This window comes from Otolemur garnettii, unplaced genomic scaffold (genome assembly GCF_000181295.1).
Source record: "Otolemur garnettii isolate 467f Iridium unplaced genomic scaffold, OtoGar3 scaffold00016, whole genome shotgun sequence".
Classification (NCBI taxonomy): Eukaryota; Metazoa; Chordata; class Mammalia; order Primates; family Galagidae; genus Otolemur; species Otolemur garnettii.
This window is the reverse complement of record NW_003852411.1, coordinates 29,357,755-29,373,198: the sequence shown is the minus strand read 5'-3', so window position 1 is coordinate 29,373,198 and position 15,444 is coordinate 29,357,755. Positions and strand designations below refer to the sequence as shown.

Genomic DNA, 15,444 nt, shown 5'->3' with positions numbered 1-15,444 from the left:
CTCAGGCTGTTTCCACTTGAGGCGGAAGGCAAAAGGGAGTTGCAATGTGCAGAGCTCACATGGCAGAGAGGAAGTGGGAGAAATAAAGGGGAGGTGCCAGACTCCTTTTAACAACCAGCTCTGACGGATCTAATAAATTGAAAAGTCACCCACCCCTGAGCTCAGGAGGGCACTCATCTATACAGGGTGGATCTGCCTCCATGACCCATTCATCTGCTAATTGGTCCCACCTCCAACACTGGGGATCAAATCCCAAAATGAGGTTTTGTGGGAACAAATACAGAAACCATACCAGGGAGAAACAACCTCTCCTATTAAAAAAAAAAAAAAGTTATATATATTATACACACACACACACACACACACACATACATACACATACCACAGTTGACTTCAAGTTATATGAACTACTTTTTGACTATATATAAGAAAATTCAGTTTATTGGATTTTGATATAAAATTGCAGTGCCATGTCAGATCGTGTTAATTTTAACCTGTTGGCAGTTATTCTAGTCTCTGAATAACTTTTTCTGAATGTACATGATACCATGTGACAATCATTCAAAATACTTTAGGATTCCATCTTATGAATAAAAAGTTATACTAGCATCTAAATTCTGATTTAGTGATTTTTAGATTAGAAGCTGAGCCTGCCCAACACAATGGACAGAAATATTACAGGGAAAACCATTTTGATGCACTGAGAAAAATGTGTAATTTGATGCTCTGAGGAGAATGTCTACATTGATTTTAAATGCAGTTAAAAAGCCAAAGTTGTTTTTTTTTTTTTGGAAGAAAGAGCTCTGTTTAGCCCAATAGTAGTAATTGCAGAGGATTGATCCATAATCTGCCACAACATCCACAACCCATGCAATAGCCACCCTGAAGGCAGATTATGGATCAATGGTTGATCCATAGATCCATATGGTTGTTCAAGGACCTCTGAGCATCAGTTCAGTTTTTAGGTGCCTCAAATTTCAGATCATAACACAAGACGGTCCTAGTACAATTGCTTCTCAGCCTTTTGGCTAAGATTAAGTGCAGTTTTCTGGTACTTGGTCCCAATGACTTAATTATAAGAAGCAAAAAAGCAAATGGCTATTCCTGATGTTGGCTCATGATCCCAGGATAAAACTCCAGACTGTTTTAGGACAACAAATCCGGTTCCAGGTCTAGTTCACTCAGCTTTCAGAGTGAATTTTAACCCCAATCCAGTCTTCTCACAGACCTCTTTGTGGCTACAAACATCTAAAGTTCAGTTGTTTTCTGTTTTTGAGGCACTAATTATAATTACACAATCAGATGTTAATTTGGTACTCTAGAAACCCAGTAGAAGAAAATGAGTAATAACTGTTTTAGTAATGATGTTTCAGGAGCTGTTTGAGATCAGTGAAATGTTACTCTTTTCTGTGATCTAATGAAGAAATCTCCCACAGTGTGGGCAGCATTCTCGGGGGAAAGTAGCCAGGTCCAGAGAAAAGCAAATCTGTTACCATTAATCTTGGAACAGTTGTGGAATTAGCCAGATTTTCTGAAATATTCCTAGCAATGAGACTATCAAAAGCCCTAGGAAGCTAAACTTGCAAGGAAGTGGGAACTTGACCTAATATATAGCTTACCCCTCTGTGGTATAGGCTACTAAATTTCCCAGGGGATAAATTTCATGTGGTCCCCTTTTACAGAGCCCTTCCTGGTGGTTATGAATTCAGAAGATAAACTTGAGGTTGAAGATAAATGACCTTGTCTGTGTTTCAGATAGAAGTTTTAACAGTATTGCCTGAAATTGTTTTTGAGGATATTAGAAATTCTTTGCTTCCACCATTTCTGAAACTGTTCTGGGGTGGCACAACTAGCAAGTATGAGAAGATAGACTCTGTAGCGCTGAGGTTGTGTTCTGTTTCTCTTTGTTTGCTGGCTGCCAGGCACTGTGGGTACATCGTGTTATGTGGTAGTGAGCAAAACAGACAAGCTGCCTGACTTCACAGGGTCAGACACAAGCAACTTAAGCAAATAAAACTATTTAATTATGTATTGTAGCAGGTGCTATGGAGGAAAAGGACTGGCATGACATGGGGTCAAATTTTGGTTATGAGAGAAGATCTCTCAGAGGAAGTACATTTGGTTGATGTTTGACCAGTGTTTTAGATATAATTCTGCTTTTGCAGCTCTCGCATAAGCCGCATGAGGATAGAAACCTCATTTTCTCCTGTAATTGCTCACAGTTTAAGCCGCTTAGTAAATGTTGACTATTTTATGGATCCATGATGCAGTGTCCATTTTCCTTTAGACAGCCCTACCCTTGACTAGTTTAAGTACAGAATCTAAGTATTTGTAAGACTTTGTAACAGGGCCAGGCGTGGTAGCTCATGCCTGGAATCCTAGCACTCTGGGAAGCCGAGATGAATGGATTGCTTGAGCTCACAAGTTCAAGACCAGCCTGAGCCAGAGTGAGACCCCGTCTCTAATAAAATAGCTGGGCATTGTAGCAGGCACCTGTAGTCCCAGCTACTTGGGAGGCCGAGGCAAGAGAATTGCTTAAGCCCAAGAGTTTGAGGTTGCTGTGAGCTGTGATGCCACATCACTCTACTGAGGGCAACAAAATGAGACTCTGTCTCAAAAAAAGAAAAGAAAAGAAAAAAGAATCGTTACTGTGCCTGGCCATTATATAGTCTTTAATCAGTGCTCACGTAATTATTGACTGAACGGTAATACTGGTTTCTCAGTCAAAAGTGCTCTCCCTGGGATCTGATGGAACTATAGACCTTTTCTTTTCCCACATGCCTATCCTTTAATCCAAGCGTTCCCAACATTCTCTCCCCAAGAGTGATACCATGGGGTCCCAGGGTTCCATCTGTCTTTTGTCTGCAGGTAACTCTCAACTGCACAGATTCTTGCCTTATTTTCCCCTCCGAGTGTCAGTCCTCATCCCTATTTTCTGCTGCTTGCCAGTCCTCTCCACTGACATGTCCTCCTGGAAGCTTGGGCATGCGTGCGGCTCTTCCCGCACTGCCTCTGGAGGTCTGGATTTGGAGGTCACGTCCTCAGGGAAGCCTCCCCGGAGCCCTGCATCTAATACTGCAGCTGCTCTCCCACCCGACTCCACCCCATCCCCTCACTCCCTGATCACCTTCCCTGCGTCATTCTTCTCCATAGTATTCATTCAACATTCTGTTAATATATACTTTACTTATTTAACTTCTCTACTCTCTCACTCTCTCCTTTGATAAGAATTAAGCTCTTTAGATGCAATGGCTCATACCTATAGTCCCAGCTACTCAGGATGCCAAGCCAGGAGAATCACTTGAGCCTAGGAGTTCAAGTCCATCCTGGGCTGTTTAGTGAGAACCCTGAAAAAATTTAAAATAATTTTTAAAAAAAGAAACAAGGTCTGTGAGGACAAGTTTTGTTTGTTTGTGTTTTATTCACTACTGTATGCCCCGTGCCTGGCACATGGTAGAAATTCATTAAATGTTTGATGAATTAATATATAATATTCAGGCATTCTATTATATATTACATATTGTAATGCTTCTCCTGCACTAGAAGATTCAGTGAACAAGTCAGGTGCTTGCAGTGACATGCACTATCCCTGTGAGTGCGACAAATACAGACTGATCCAAGTGTATTCTGAAGGCGACTGAGATACCAACAGTGTCTTTGCCATAGGTGATTTTCTGAAATGATAAATAATTACTGGTTGAGTTCAGAAAAGGACAGTACCCCCAGTGTAGCAGAATGGTTATAAGAATGGATTCTAAGGCCACGCTGTCTAGGTTTGAATCTTCTACTCTGCCATTTGCCATCTGAGAGCTAGTCTCATGATGCCTACACGTTTCACTTCTTCATCTACAAAATGGCGATGATGATCACAATAATCCTTGACTTAGGAAGGTGTAAGAATTGGATGATCACTGTTTATCACACAGAAATACTAAGAGTTTATTAAATAAATGAAATAAGTAGTATTCAGTAGTTTGATTCCTGGAAATTTATTGCATATTAAACCCCCATAGAAGTACTTTAAATGTAAAACAGTGAAGTTCTAGACTAATGAAGTAATAATCAAGTTTGTTTTTTTTTTTACCAATGTGAATTGTATGAGTTACAAGACAGTTGTTGTATGGGACTATTCCTGTGCATTGCAGAATGCCAGCATTCCTGCCCCTGCTCACTAGATTCTTGTAATACTCCTTAGTCATCATGACAGCTAGAAGTGCCCCTTAAGGGTTGGTAGATTTTATTTCATTTTATTTATTTATTTATAGACAAAGTCTCACTTTGTCACCAGGCTAGAGTGCCATGCATCATCATAGCTCACAGCAACCTCAAACTCTTGGGCTCAAGTGATGCTCTTACCTCAGCCTCCTGATCTGGGACTACATGCCCCTGCCTTGATGTCCAGCTAATTTTTCTATTTTTAGTAGAGATAGTGTCTTGCTCTTGCTCAGGCTGGTCTCAAACTCATGAGCTCAAGTAGTCCACCTGCCTTAGCCTCCCAGAGTGCTAGGATTACCGGTGTGAGCCACCACACCCAGCCTCAGTTGGTAGATTTTATATATTCTGTTTAGGTCCACACACTTCTTTTGTGACATCATTTTAGGTCATTTAACCAGGTAAGCTCTCTTTATCATCTAAATCCCATTGCTTAGTGTCCTTGGCACCATTATAATAGTTACTGAGTTTTGGTCTGTGTTACAGTTGAATGTGTGGTATCCCCCCTGCCTTTCTCCATCCTAAATCCCTCCCATCAGAGAAACTATTTTTAATTGCTCTCCACAAAGGGCTCACGTGGTGGTTGCTAGGAGCTCTTCATTCCCTGCATGCCTTCTGCCTTAAGCCTCCAGCCTCAGAAAGGCTCTTCGAGTGGGAAGCATGCACGGCGTTTCCGTCTTACGGGATGACTGGTACTCATTCACTCAGTGGCTTCCCCACTGATGAGTGAGAGGTTCTGCTTTTACCACCTCCACCACCTGCCTCAATTTCATCCCACCCCAATTTTTGCCGGCCTCTCTTAAGGAGCCTCTTTTCTCTAAGTATGAACATTATACATTTATATGGAACATTTGTAAATTGGTTGTAAGGAAAAAGATCAATATTGTCATTCTCATGGAAGGTTTCTTAGAGGTAGGACCTTAAAGCATTAAGAGTTGAACAGGGTAGGAAAGAGCAGAAAAGTTTTTTGTTGTTGTTTTGTTTTGAGCCAAGCAGAGTAAAAAAAAAAAGATACTAGCGGAGATGCAACACATGCCATGTTGGGGTGATCACAACCAGGACTCAGGTTGAAAACTGGAGTTAAGATTGGCATGGTGGAGTCAGCTTATGGAAGTTCTTGGAATCCTCTGTGGAAAGGAGATATTTTGCTACTTCCTTATTTATTGTATTCCCACCTCCCTGCTTTTCTGTGTGTTGTGGTTGCAGATATCTCTGGCCTCTGAGTGGGTGATCTTTACCTGCCTGCCAGGCCCCCACACACACATACCCTACACCCCACTGGGTTCAGGCACAGATAGCACAGCACTGCCCATCATCAGTCCAGCTTACACAGAGCAAGCTATGTCTTGTTAGAGTTAGTATCTGAGTAGAAATCTGTTTTTATAACATATACTTCTTTGCAAAACACTGGTGAAATCTTGTTGCTTTTTAAAATGAAAACGTATGTAAAATTTGGGGATACTTAATTCTGTTTATGGTCAGTGTTCTGACGGGTGTGTTAGTCATCTGCCTGCTAACAGCCTCTTGGCAGGCTGCGCTTACTGCAGTTATTGTGTGTTTACAGGCCACTCAGAGTTCCACGTTGCCTAGAGTTTTTCCACCTTCAATGTCCAGACAGTTTTTCTGGCTTTCCCAACCCTTCTGGGCATTCAGAATCACATTTTAGTGCTGATGTTTGAGGCCATTTCTCTCTTTTCCTTTTTGTTTGCCTGATTAATTTTGAATTTGAAATAATCGTATTTTATGCCTTTTTCCTGACTCAGATCAGTGTTTCATCTCTTTCTGTTGATTTCAGAAGGCCCAGAACATAAGATTTACACTCTTTTGTGCAGAACCCAAATGTGTGCTGATGGAAGAGAAAGTGAACTTTGAACATTTTTCACTCCAATACTGTTCCTTTGGTTCAATTTTTCCCAAATAGTCAAGCTCTTTTTTTTTAAGTACACATTTTGAAAATGGTGTAGCAGTCTTTCTACATACCTCAGCTCTCTCAACTCCCTAAGCTAATGCTGACCACGTTCCCTCTTCTCAGAAAACCCGTGACTGTGACGTTTTCTCTTCTCCAGAGCCCTGCACGTCAGCAGTGCAGACCTGGTCCTTAACAAACAGGTGCAGCGGGTCCTCAGCCTCTCACATCCCTGCCTGCATTTTCCCTGAGGCCCTTCTCCTTCCCATCTAGCCCCCTAGAGTTTTCAGGTATCTCCCCAGTTAGAACCTATGCTGATATTTTTTATTCACACTGAGGGGCAAATTGTAAGCAATAATCAAAGGTGTGTCCTTTCCAGGGATGGTCACTTTTTAATAGAACTCAAAGCTTTAAAGGATAACAGAAGCTTCATCTGCCACTATTAAAAGGAGATTTGGAGCCTCTCTGCTGCTCCTGGATGCACACTGGATACACGGACGCCCAGAAGCCCAGGAGGGGCCTGCGAAGATGAAGAGTTATCATGAGCTGTTTCCCAGTTCACCATCCTTTAATTAAAATAATTAGAACCTCATCAGTAATGGTGAGACTGCCTCATTAACTACCCAAGGAGGGGGTCTCGCAGAATGTTGCTGTAGCCCCTTTAACTGTTCCCTAGAGGTGCTGGGTTTGTTGGACTCGTAATGGTATGGCACCCCCAGTGTAAAGCATCCAGCTTGTCCTTCAGGTGGGGCCTCCTGCGTTCAGCTTCAGGCCTTCATATCCTATCTGATAGTCTTCTTCTGGCAACATTGATTATTTCCCTGGCCTAGAACTTGTTACCTTTAGAAGAGGAAGTGAAGAATAAACTCATTTTAAAGCCACCTAGACCAAATCTAGCCTGAGTCTCCTGCTGGTTGGGCTTCAGGTGATGATGCCATTTCAGCCATGGCCAAGAACTCCTGGGTTTTGGAATTAGATCACAGCTTTAGATTTCCCTCAAAGAACCTGAGTTTACATTCCTAGGTTTTCCATCTCTTCTTGATATTTAAGGTATTAAAGAACTCCAGTTATCAGTTTAAACCATAGCAGACACATGGCGCTAATGACTTCTGCAGGTGGTTTGAGCCATATTAGAGAACCTCGTCTTGATCTTAAACTGTCATCTGGATTCTGAGTTAATCCAGGAAACCAGTTAAAATTAGTAATGTGTATTGCATGTCTCTGATACATGTGTTTTCCATTATTTGGTCTTGTATGCCATAGTGCATGCGCACACAGACAAACACACACTCAATCCAGTTTTTCTAAAATGAGGCGAGAGGGACTATAGTTCCAAAAGGAAATGGCTGTGTGGCGCCTTGAAATCTGAACTTAGTCACATGTTCTGAATGAAATGACTCCAAACCTTTTAGTAGGACGTTTTTCTTCCATCTCCTTTTTGGAAAATGCTTTGATAAGATACTTTGGCTGACTTATAGTCATTCAAATTTAATTCTCTAAAGATATGCAAATAATGTGATAGTCATTGCAAAACACAGGACTTGTAAAATTGGAGTTAAGCTTCTATAACAATGGTCTTAAAGACTAGGTAGAGTTAGTTAATACGCGGCAGTAAGCAGCTGTTCTTCATCTCTGGTAAAGCTGGGAAAGAGGGAAATTGGCTCCAACTGTAACAGAAGAGATTTATAAGACTTGTAATGGGAAATTTATCATCAGTGGAGACTATTTTAAACATTGGAATAGATAAGTGACCAATAGAAGTGGAGGAATGATGTTTTCCATTGGATTCAAAATAGAATTTATCCTCTGCTCAGAGCACTTAAAACTGATCAATTATTAGATCTGTTTAGTAATGTTTAACTTTTGGGGGATCACGACCTCATTGAGAATCTGACGGCTCCTCTCGCCAAAAAACATGCACACACAAATAAAACTTCCCATACAATCTGAAGGAACTTCCAAACCCCTAACATCTGTAAATTTGACTCTTAATTTAGAACATCTCAGATGAGATCAGCGGTTCTCAGCCTGTGGGTCCTGACTCCTTTGTAACAATGAAAATACATCCTGCATATCAGATATTTACATTACAATTTATAACAGTAGCAAAATTATAGTTAGGAAGTAGCAATGAAAATAATTTTATGGTTGGGAATCACCAGAACGTGAGGAACTGTATTATAGGGTTGTGGCATTAGGAGGCATTAGGAAGGCTGAAAATCATTGGACTAGATGGTTGCTGAAAATCTTTTCTAGCTTCTCAAGTGGTAAGTTCCACAGCTCAGTTTTCCCAAATACAACAGTGGAATCTGATTATCACATGTCACACTTTGGGTTTTCTTTCTCCATTTTTATGCTTGGCATGCACAGTGTCAAGTAAAAAGGAAAATAATGAAATTGGAGAATTCTACTTTAGAATTTAATCCTTTGTCCTAGCGAAGCCGCATGTTTAATTTTAAATATCTCTGGTTGGCTTTGTGTCGTCATCATAGAAAGACAGTACAGAACTATGTCACCACAGTCTCTTCCCCATTCCCACACCCGGCTCTGGATTCACAGATGTTAAGTACAAACTCAGATGCCACGTTAACTATCCAACATTCTTCCAAGTTCACACATCTTCTAGCTGAATTGCTGTGATTGTTCAGCTGGGCTTGAAAAATATTATCTATTTATAATCTTTCATCAGTTTTGTGCGCAAGTTTCATTGACTACAAGTTGGAACATGACCACCCACAATTACAAATCAGGGAGTAATTTGGTCCTCTCCCTAAAATAGTTTTCAGAAGAATGTAGTAGTATGTGCCTCTAGATTTGAAACTCAGGATAGTGGTTACCGCATATGTGGTAAGTATGATTCCACATGCTTTTCCTCTTCCCTTCTGCAAATCCCCTCTAGTTTACCTGCAGTACTCCTTTCAATTCTGTATTTGTTTGTGCTTGTTCTTTATACCGGCAATGAGGAACTCTGGAAATGAAAATTGCCTCACTGTGGAGGGGGAGTGTAGTGATTTCTGGGAACTGGCATAATGGCCAGACGTGTCTCCTTACCACTCACCTGGCATGTTGGTTCTCCTGACGACTGTTTCTTCCCATGTATTCATCCCTGTGCTCCCTGTGAAAAACCCCTTCTGTTCCAGTTGCTCCGATCATGGTGAACCCTGCATGGAAATCATACAAGATGTGCCATGTCTGGGACAGACACTTTGTAGTGTTACTTCTGGCAGTTGCTTGAGTTCTTATGAGTCAATGCAGGCTCCTTGGGAATTAGAACTGGGGAAAGGACAGGCCATCCTGGCACCCAGCCAAGCTGTAGCTCTGCTTAGTGACTGATACAGTTCTTTCGTACCTTTGAAAGTTCATTGCCAGTTCACACCCTTAAAGGACATTTATGTCTTTCTGGGAGTGAAGCTTAAGGCAGAGATGCACATTCTGTTGAATGTTTATTCTTTGTGTATATTCCTCTGCAGAGAATGTGATCAATGGGCAGGATTATGAAGTGATGATGCAGATTGACTGTCAGGTGATGGACACCAGGATCCTCCACATCAAAAGCTCATCAGTTCCTCCCTACCTCCGAGATCAGCAGAGGAATCAAACCAACACCTTCTTTGGTTCCCCTCCAGCAGCCACGGACACAACCCATGTTGTCAGCACGATCCCTGAGTCATTACAGTAGCACCTGCACCTACGTTGGAAAACTAAGAGTGGTGCCCTGCCAAGGTGAAGAGCGGGTGAGAGAAATGCTGCTTTTTCTGCCTTCTTGGTGGCAGGCAGAGACCTGCCTTGTGCTAGAATTCAAGGGGAGAGAGAGGGAAAAAGGCTGCTGCTGCATTTTTACCATCTACTTGGAAAACACTGGAATTCAGACACAAGAGAACATGTCTTCGGTGGCAGATGTAGCCCTGCATCCTCCCATGTTACCAACTGAGGATTTTTTCTGTACCTCTCTAAATGGCTACACCCTTTGTATTTGTTTTCTGTTTAAATAGTCACCTTTTTTCAAATAAGATCCACCTCCCCTTTTTGCCATTTTATGTTTTGATGCAGTAAAGTGAATTTTTTTAAAGCTGTACAGCACACAGATGTTTAGATGGTTTCCACTGATTGGATCTTTCATTCACTTAATACAAAACCATTCTCGGTATTGTGCTCACTTGAGAAGACAGATTTCAAAACCAGAATAGCCAAAAACAGTCCAGAAAGAGACAAAACAATTTGGAGCTTTAGGGGAAAGGGAAAACCCCCAGTTGGTAAAGTTTATTTTTACTTAGGATTTGTGGTTCACACCTTAATGAATAAGTGTTTGGGGGTCAGGGTGGGTAGCAAATTTAGGAGAATGATATGGAAGGGAAGGGTCAGTGGTGGAGTTCTGAGAGAAAGAGATAGCTCTCAAATTGAAAGTTTGATACAATTATAGTTTAAGACTTAACGCTTACAGCTACCAATAGAGGACTCTAGGCCAGCAAATACTAGCACACATATGTATGTCTTCTCTTTACTAATCGAGGGCATGTCTTCTGGGACCACAAGACAGATCCTGCGTTTTCATTGTGAGTCCCCACCACGTCACACATCACCTATTAATATGACACCAAATTCAGCTCAGGACCACGGAGGTGACTCTAGAATGAAGCAAGGCAGCCTTTTCTCTTGAGAATTAACAAGTGTTTATTCCAGAAAGCAGTGCAGACAGGCAATTCAGCAGAGTGGATTCTTGCTGAGGGAGTGCATCCCATAATATGGCAATAATTTTCCGTTTCTTCAGTGAAAAGACAATGAAGGAATTAACTCTTGTGTCTTCCATTGTTTAAAAAAACAAATGTTTTGTTGGATGAATTCACAGAAGTGAATCTCAGGGTGATGTACTCCTCTCTGATATTGGACCTTCACCTTCTAAAGTGGGTCTTTCTCCTTCTCTTTCTCTAACACTTTTCGATTTCTTGATAGAACTCATTCTACAAACACTTCTTCTCACCCCCTCTTGATTTGCCATGTCCTATTTCTCCCCTTTCCGTTCCACACTATATCCCTCAATTTTTCTTATTCCTAGCAAGATAGGGAAAGGGAAATTATATCAACTCTCAAGGATTACATGCAGCCTGTTATTTTTTTGCCTGTGAAATTAGGCCTGGCTCTTGAACATTTTAAAGACTCACCAACATGTCTAGCTCTCTGGACAGGTGCCTCTCTGCCCAAGCCAGTAAAGGAAGGCTCTCTTGTTCTATTACCTGCGAATCTGGAATTTGTAAAGTGCTAGTTAACCTTCCTCTTTTTCCACATCACAAACCGTTTTAGGTCTGTGCAGCACTCCCCTCTGATTTGGCTAGCCTGGGTGATTTTCAGACAAGAACATTTTCCCTGGGGACCATTCTTCTAATGGGTGCCAAGGAATTGAAAGCAAATGCCTAGAAGATCATTGGGCTACTGGGCAGTCTTCTCATGGGACTTTTTCCTCTGACCTGCTCCTCACGCTCTGTAATGTGAACTAGACCAACAAGAGGCTGTGACTGTGGCCAGTAGGCAGCAGTTACATTGTTGTCCTCCAGCTGCTGATATTCTGCTGGAACTCCCTCATTCTGCTAGAGACACACACAGTATGTGTGTAGTGATGATGGCAGGAGCTCCCTCCTCTCCTTTGCACTGACTCACACAACAAGGACCCATCACATGCACTTCATGTTCTTAGCACTTTCCTTTTAAGAAGAACTAATACCAATCCTACCTAAACTATTCCCAAAAATCAAGGAAGAAGGGTTACTCCCAAACTCATTCTATGAGACCTATATCATCCTAATACTAAAACCAGACCAACATGCAACACAAGAAGAAAAACATAGGCCAGTATCTCTGCTGAACATAGTTCCAACAATCCTCAGCAAACTACTAGCAAACTGAATTTAATACAACACAGTAAAAAGATCATTCATCATGATCAAGTGGGATTCATCCCAGAGATGCAAGAACAGTTCAGCATTCACAAATCAGTCACTGTGATATGTCCTATCAACAGAATGAAGGGCAAAATCCATATTATCATTTCAGTTGATACTGAAAAGCACTTTGCTTTAACTTTATCCCTCTATTCCCAGCTTTTTCTGCTTTTGTTTTAACAACTCCTCAGCCTAAAGACTTCAATTATGTCATGTTCACCAACAGTAATGGCTCTCTTAAAGGCGACGGTTAGAAGGGAGTCACGGCTAAAGAGCTGGCAGATGTTGGGAGGGTTGGCAGCCCCAGCCATGGAGCTAAGAGTACCAGTGAAGTGATAGGCCAAGCAGTCAGGAGCCTTGCGTTTTCTTTTCCCTCACTGGCCTTTCAGCTCCTTGTCATTACCTGCTCTTGAATTAACCTCTTTGAGATGAGGGAATAGGATTCTTCTCAGGGTAGTTTCAGGAAATGAGTGAAAGGCAACTGACAAAGGCAAAGAAATATTCTACTTTTTTAATTGCTGGTATAGCTGTTAATCCCTGGGCACAATAGTAGTTTCTATTAATGTTTGTGAGCTAACACGAGGCCCTTTGGGAAGTGGAAAATTGCTATGCCAGATTAATAAATTAAGTGGGCATCTGGGCTTACTTGGGGTGGATGGGAGGGGATGGGATTGACTTCTAGGGGTTGCAGCCAGAAATTGTGGGAGATATGTATATATATTTTTTTAATTTATTAAGTTGTGAAATGGGACTTTGCAAACTTATGATGAAATTAAGTAAACCCATGGAGGAGGCAAGTCTTCCTGTTATTAGATGATTTTGTGCCCTTTGGGCCCATAATACTACAATCTTGGGAAGTGATGGTGGAGACTGATGGGAACCATCTTTCTGCCTTGTTGAAAGTCCCCAATTTTTAGGTTTAATGAAAGTAAGTGGATGTTTCCTCATGTTAACTATTGAGTCAGAAGTTAGGGGCTTTTACCTCTTGAAGTTAACTCATACCAGCAACACAGGGACACAGCTTCATTAGAGTGTTAGTGTAAACTAAATCCAGAGTTAGAAGTTAATATGAAAGACAGATGTATTGTTTGCCATCCTTGTAGGATAGAATCTTTACATTGGATTATTGAGTTGGGTTTGTGTTCTCATATGTAAAAAAATCCTTCATAATTATAAAAGCTCGGAGCATCTTCCAATTTATTTTTAAATGACTGCAAGTTCCAGCACAAAACTGGCGTTTCCTTGCCTTTCCTTGCTAGCAAGAAGTAGACAAGAGGTATTTGAAAGCAGCAGTGTTGTATGAGTCATTCTTGAACGTTCCAAATGAATTTAGGAAAAGACAAGGAACTTGGGATTCACACTGATTTTTCTATCACTTTTAAAGAGACACTGTTCTGATTAAATCCTCTGGCCTAAATCTTCCTCACCCATGTGTATTCCTCAGTAGTCACAGCTGATAAGGGTCTCAGCTGATAAGAGCCTGTCACTGTGGCATTTAGCATGATTAATGCTAGAGAACTCCCAAGCTCTTCACCACTTTCATACTAATTTTTTAATTCTTGCCATTTTTCTAAGCTCAGGTTCTGAAACTTGACAGGAATGTATCACAGGAAAAAACTTGTATTTGACTTTCTAACACATTGAAAACTTTCAAAGCGACTTCCAATTTCAACAACTTATTAGAAGTAACCACTTTTGCTTTCACAGCCTGAAGAGCCAGAGTCTGATCCAATGCCCCCTTGCAGTCTGACCTCATGGAAACTTTCCGTGCATGAAAGCCTTCTATCCCCTGCATACTGACGGGCTGACTCAGCTTCCTTTGGCAGACTGAGGCCTTTTCATGCTATCGGCTGTTTCATACAAATTAACTATTCAAGTAAGATTGCTTATGGCCAAAATTGATAGACACCCATTATCACCTATGGAGCCCATATTCCTTACCGGAATGTTATTTTCATCAGTCCTGGCTCATTTTAATTTATAGAGATTACGATCTTCGCTGTTAATATAAATACCAATTAGAACTTTTACCTTAAAAAGAAAGCCTAAAAGAAAGAGAAAGAAATATGAAAAATTTCATCCCTACCCCTAATAACAATTGAAAGGGTAAATTCCTGTTTCCCACACCCACAGGGTTTGTGACTGATTTTTAATTATTTGGGGAATAGAATACTGGACTACCTAAAAAGATGTTACCAGAGTCCAAAATGAACTATGCACAGAAAAGAAATGCATTTTTTCCCTAGCAGAATGTGTTCTATTAACTTATATTTTTAATGACTAAGCTTAAAACAAAGTTTATTTAAATAAGACTAAAACTTTTAGCAGTTTGTTCTAATATCTATTGTTAGCTGTCATGTGCAATAGAATTTATAAAAAGAATGACAAAGGTATCAAGAAGTTCCGTTTTATGCATGAATCGTGTCATGGCTAGCCATTGTGACATAGTGGACGTCATATTCAACATATTGGTTTGCTAACTTTAAGCATTAAGGATTTATTACACTAAAAGGCTTACATTAGGCTTGAGAACCAAGGAGTAAATAAATCATAATTTACCATTTACCAAGATCAACAAACACCACACTGTTGCCCCCGGTGAAGTTGGCGACCATTAGTTAAATAAATCAAGAGGCTGGACATATACCCCAGTATGCTAATCCCAGCCAGAGATGATCAGTTTGACTTTCACAGCAAATGTATAGTAAACCATTTTAACTCATACTTAGCTCTAATTTCCAGGCCAGTCACCAGGATAGAGGAGATGAGGAGGAAAAAGAGTTTTAGATGAAAACTACTAGGTACTGCTAGCCTCAGAGATACTAGTTTCCTGTTCTCATCATGTTGCCAAGTATGATTGAGGTAACAGTGCTTCACTTAGGGAACCATTAGAACCTGAGGAGAGAGTGTCAGAGTGCTATTTCATCAGGATTTTCTTTCCAAGGTTGTAGCCATGCTAATTTAAGAACATGTTACAGATAAAGAAGGTAAAGGAGGGAATGGTGTATGTTGGTTTACAGTACCTAAAGAAATAATAACAGACAATTTCATACTTTGAAGCAAGTCTTTATAATGCAATACTTGTTCTTTCTCTGAAATTCAAATAAAGAATTTTTAAACTTGCCTTGTTTTATTCTGTATATCAAAAGAAGCCCCCAAATGAATCTTCATTGTTAAGCAGTTAGTAATGGGAAAGGAAGCTTTAAAAGGGTTTGTGGCTTGTGTTACTGTTTAGATGAAACTGTTGTAACTCTTTTCCACTCTTTTCTCAAGCCTGGGTAAGTAAAAATTTCCTTTATTTAAGTGTCCAGATACATGAACTACAATCTTATCAAGGAAAAATTTATCTGAAACCCATTCTTCATCTTTCTATCTCATCAGGAAACTGGTTAC

The 15,444-nt window shown here is 40.7% G+C and overlaps 1 protein-coding gene across 1 annotated transcript in view; it reads left to right on the top strand.

Annotated features, from left to right (window-relative positions):
- ATF6 (activating transcription factor 6) overlaps positions 1–15,175 on the top strand; it is a 168,229-nt gene extending 153,054 nt beyond the window's left edge. Inside the window, exon 16 of the mRNA XM_003785761.3 lies at positions 9,589–15,175. Within this exon, the coding sequence (XP_003785809.1) occupies positions 9,589–9,797 (209 nt within the window). The 3' untranslated portion in view covers positions 9,798–15,175. The remainder of the gene's footprint in view (positions 1–9,588) is intronic.
- The last annotated feature ends 269 nt before the right edge of the window (positions 15,176–15,444 follow it).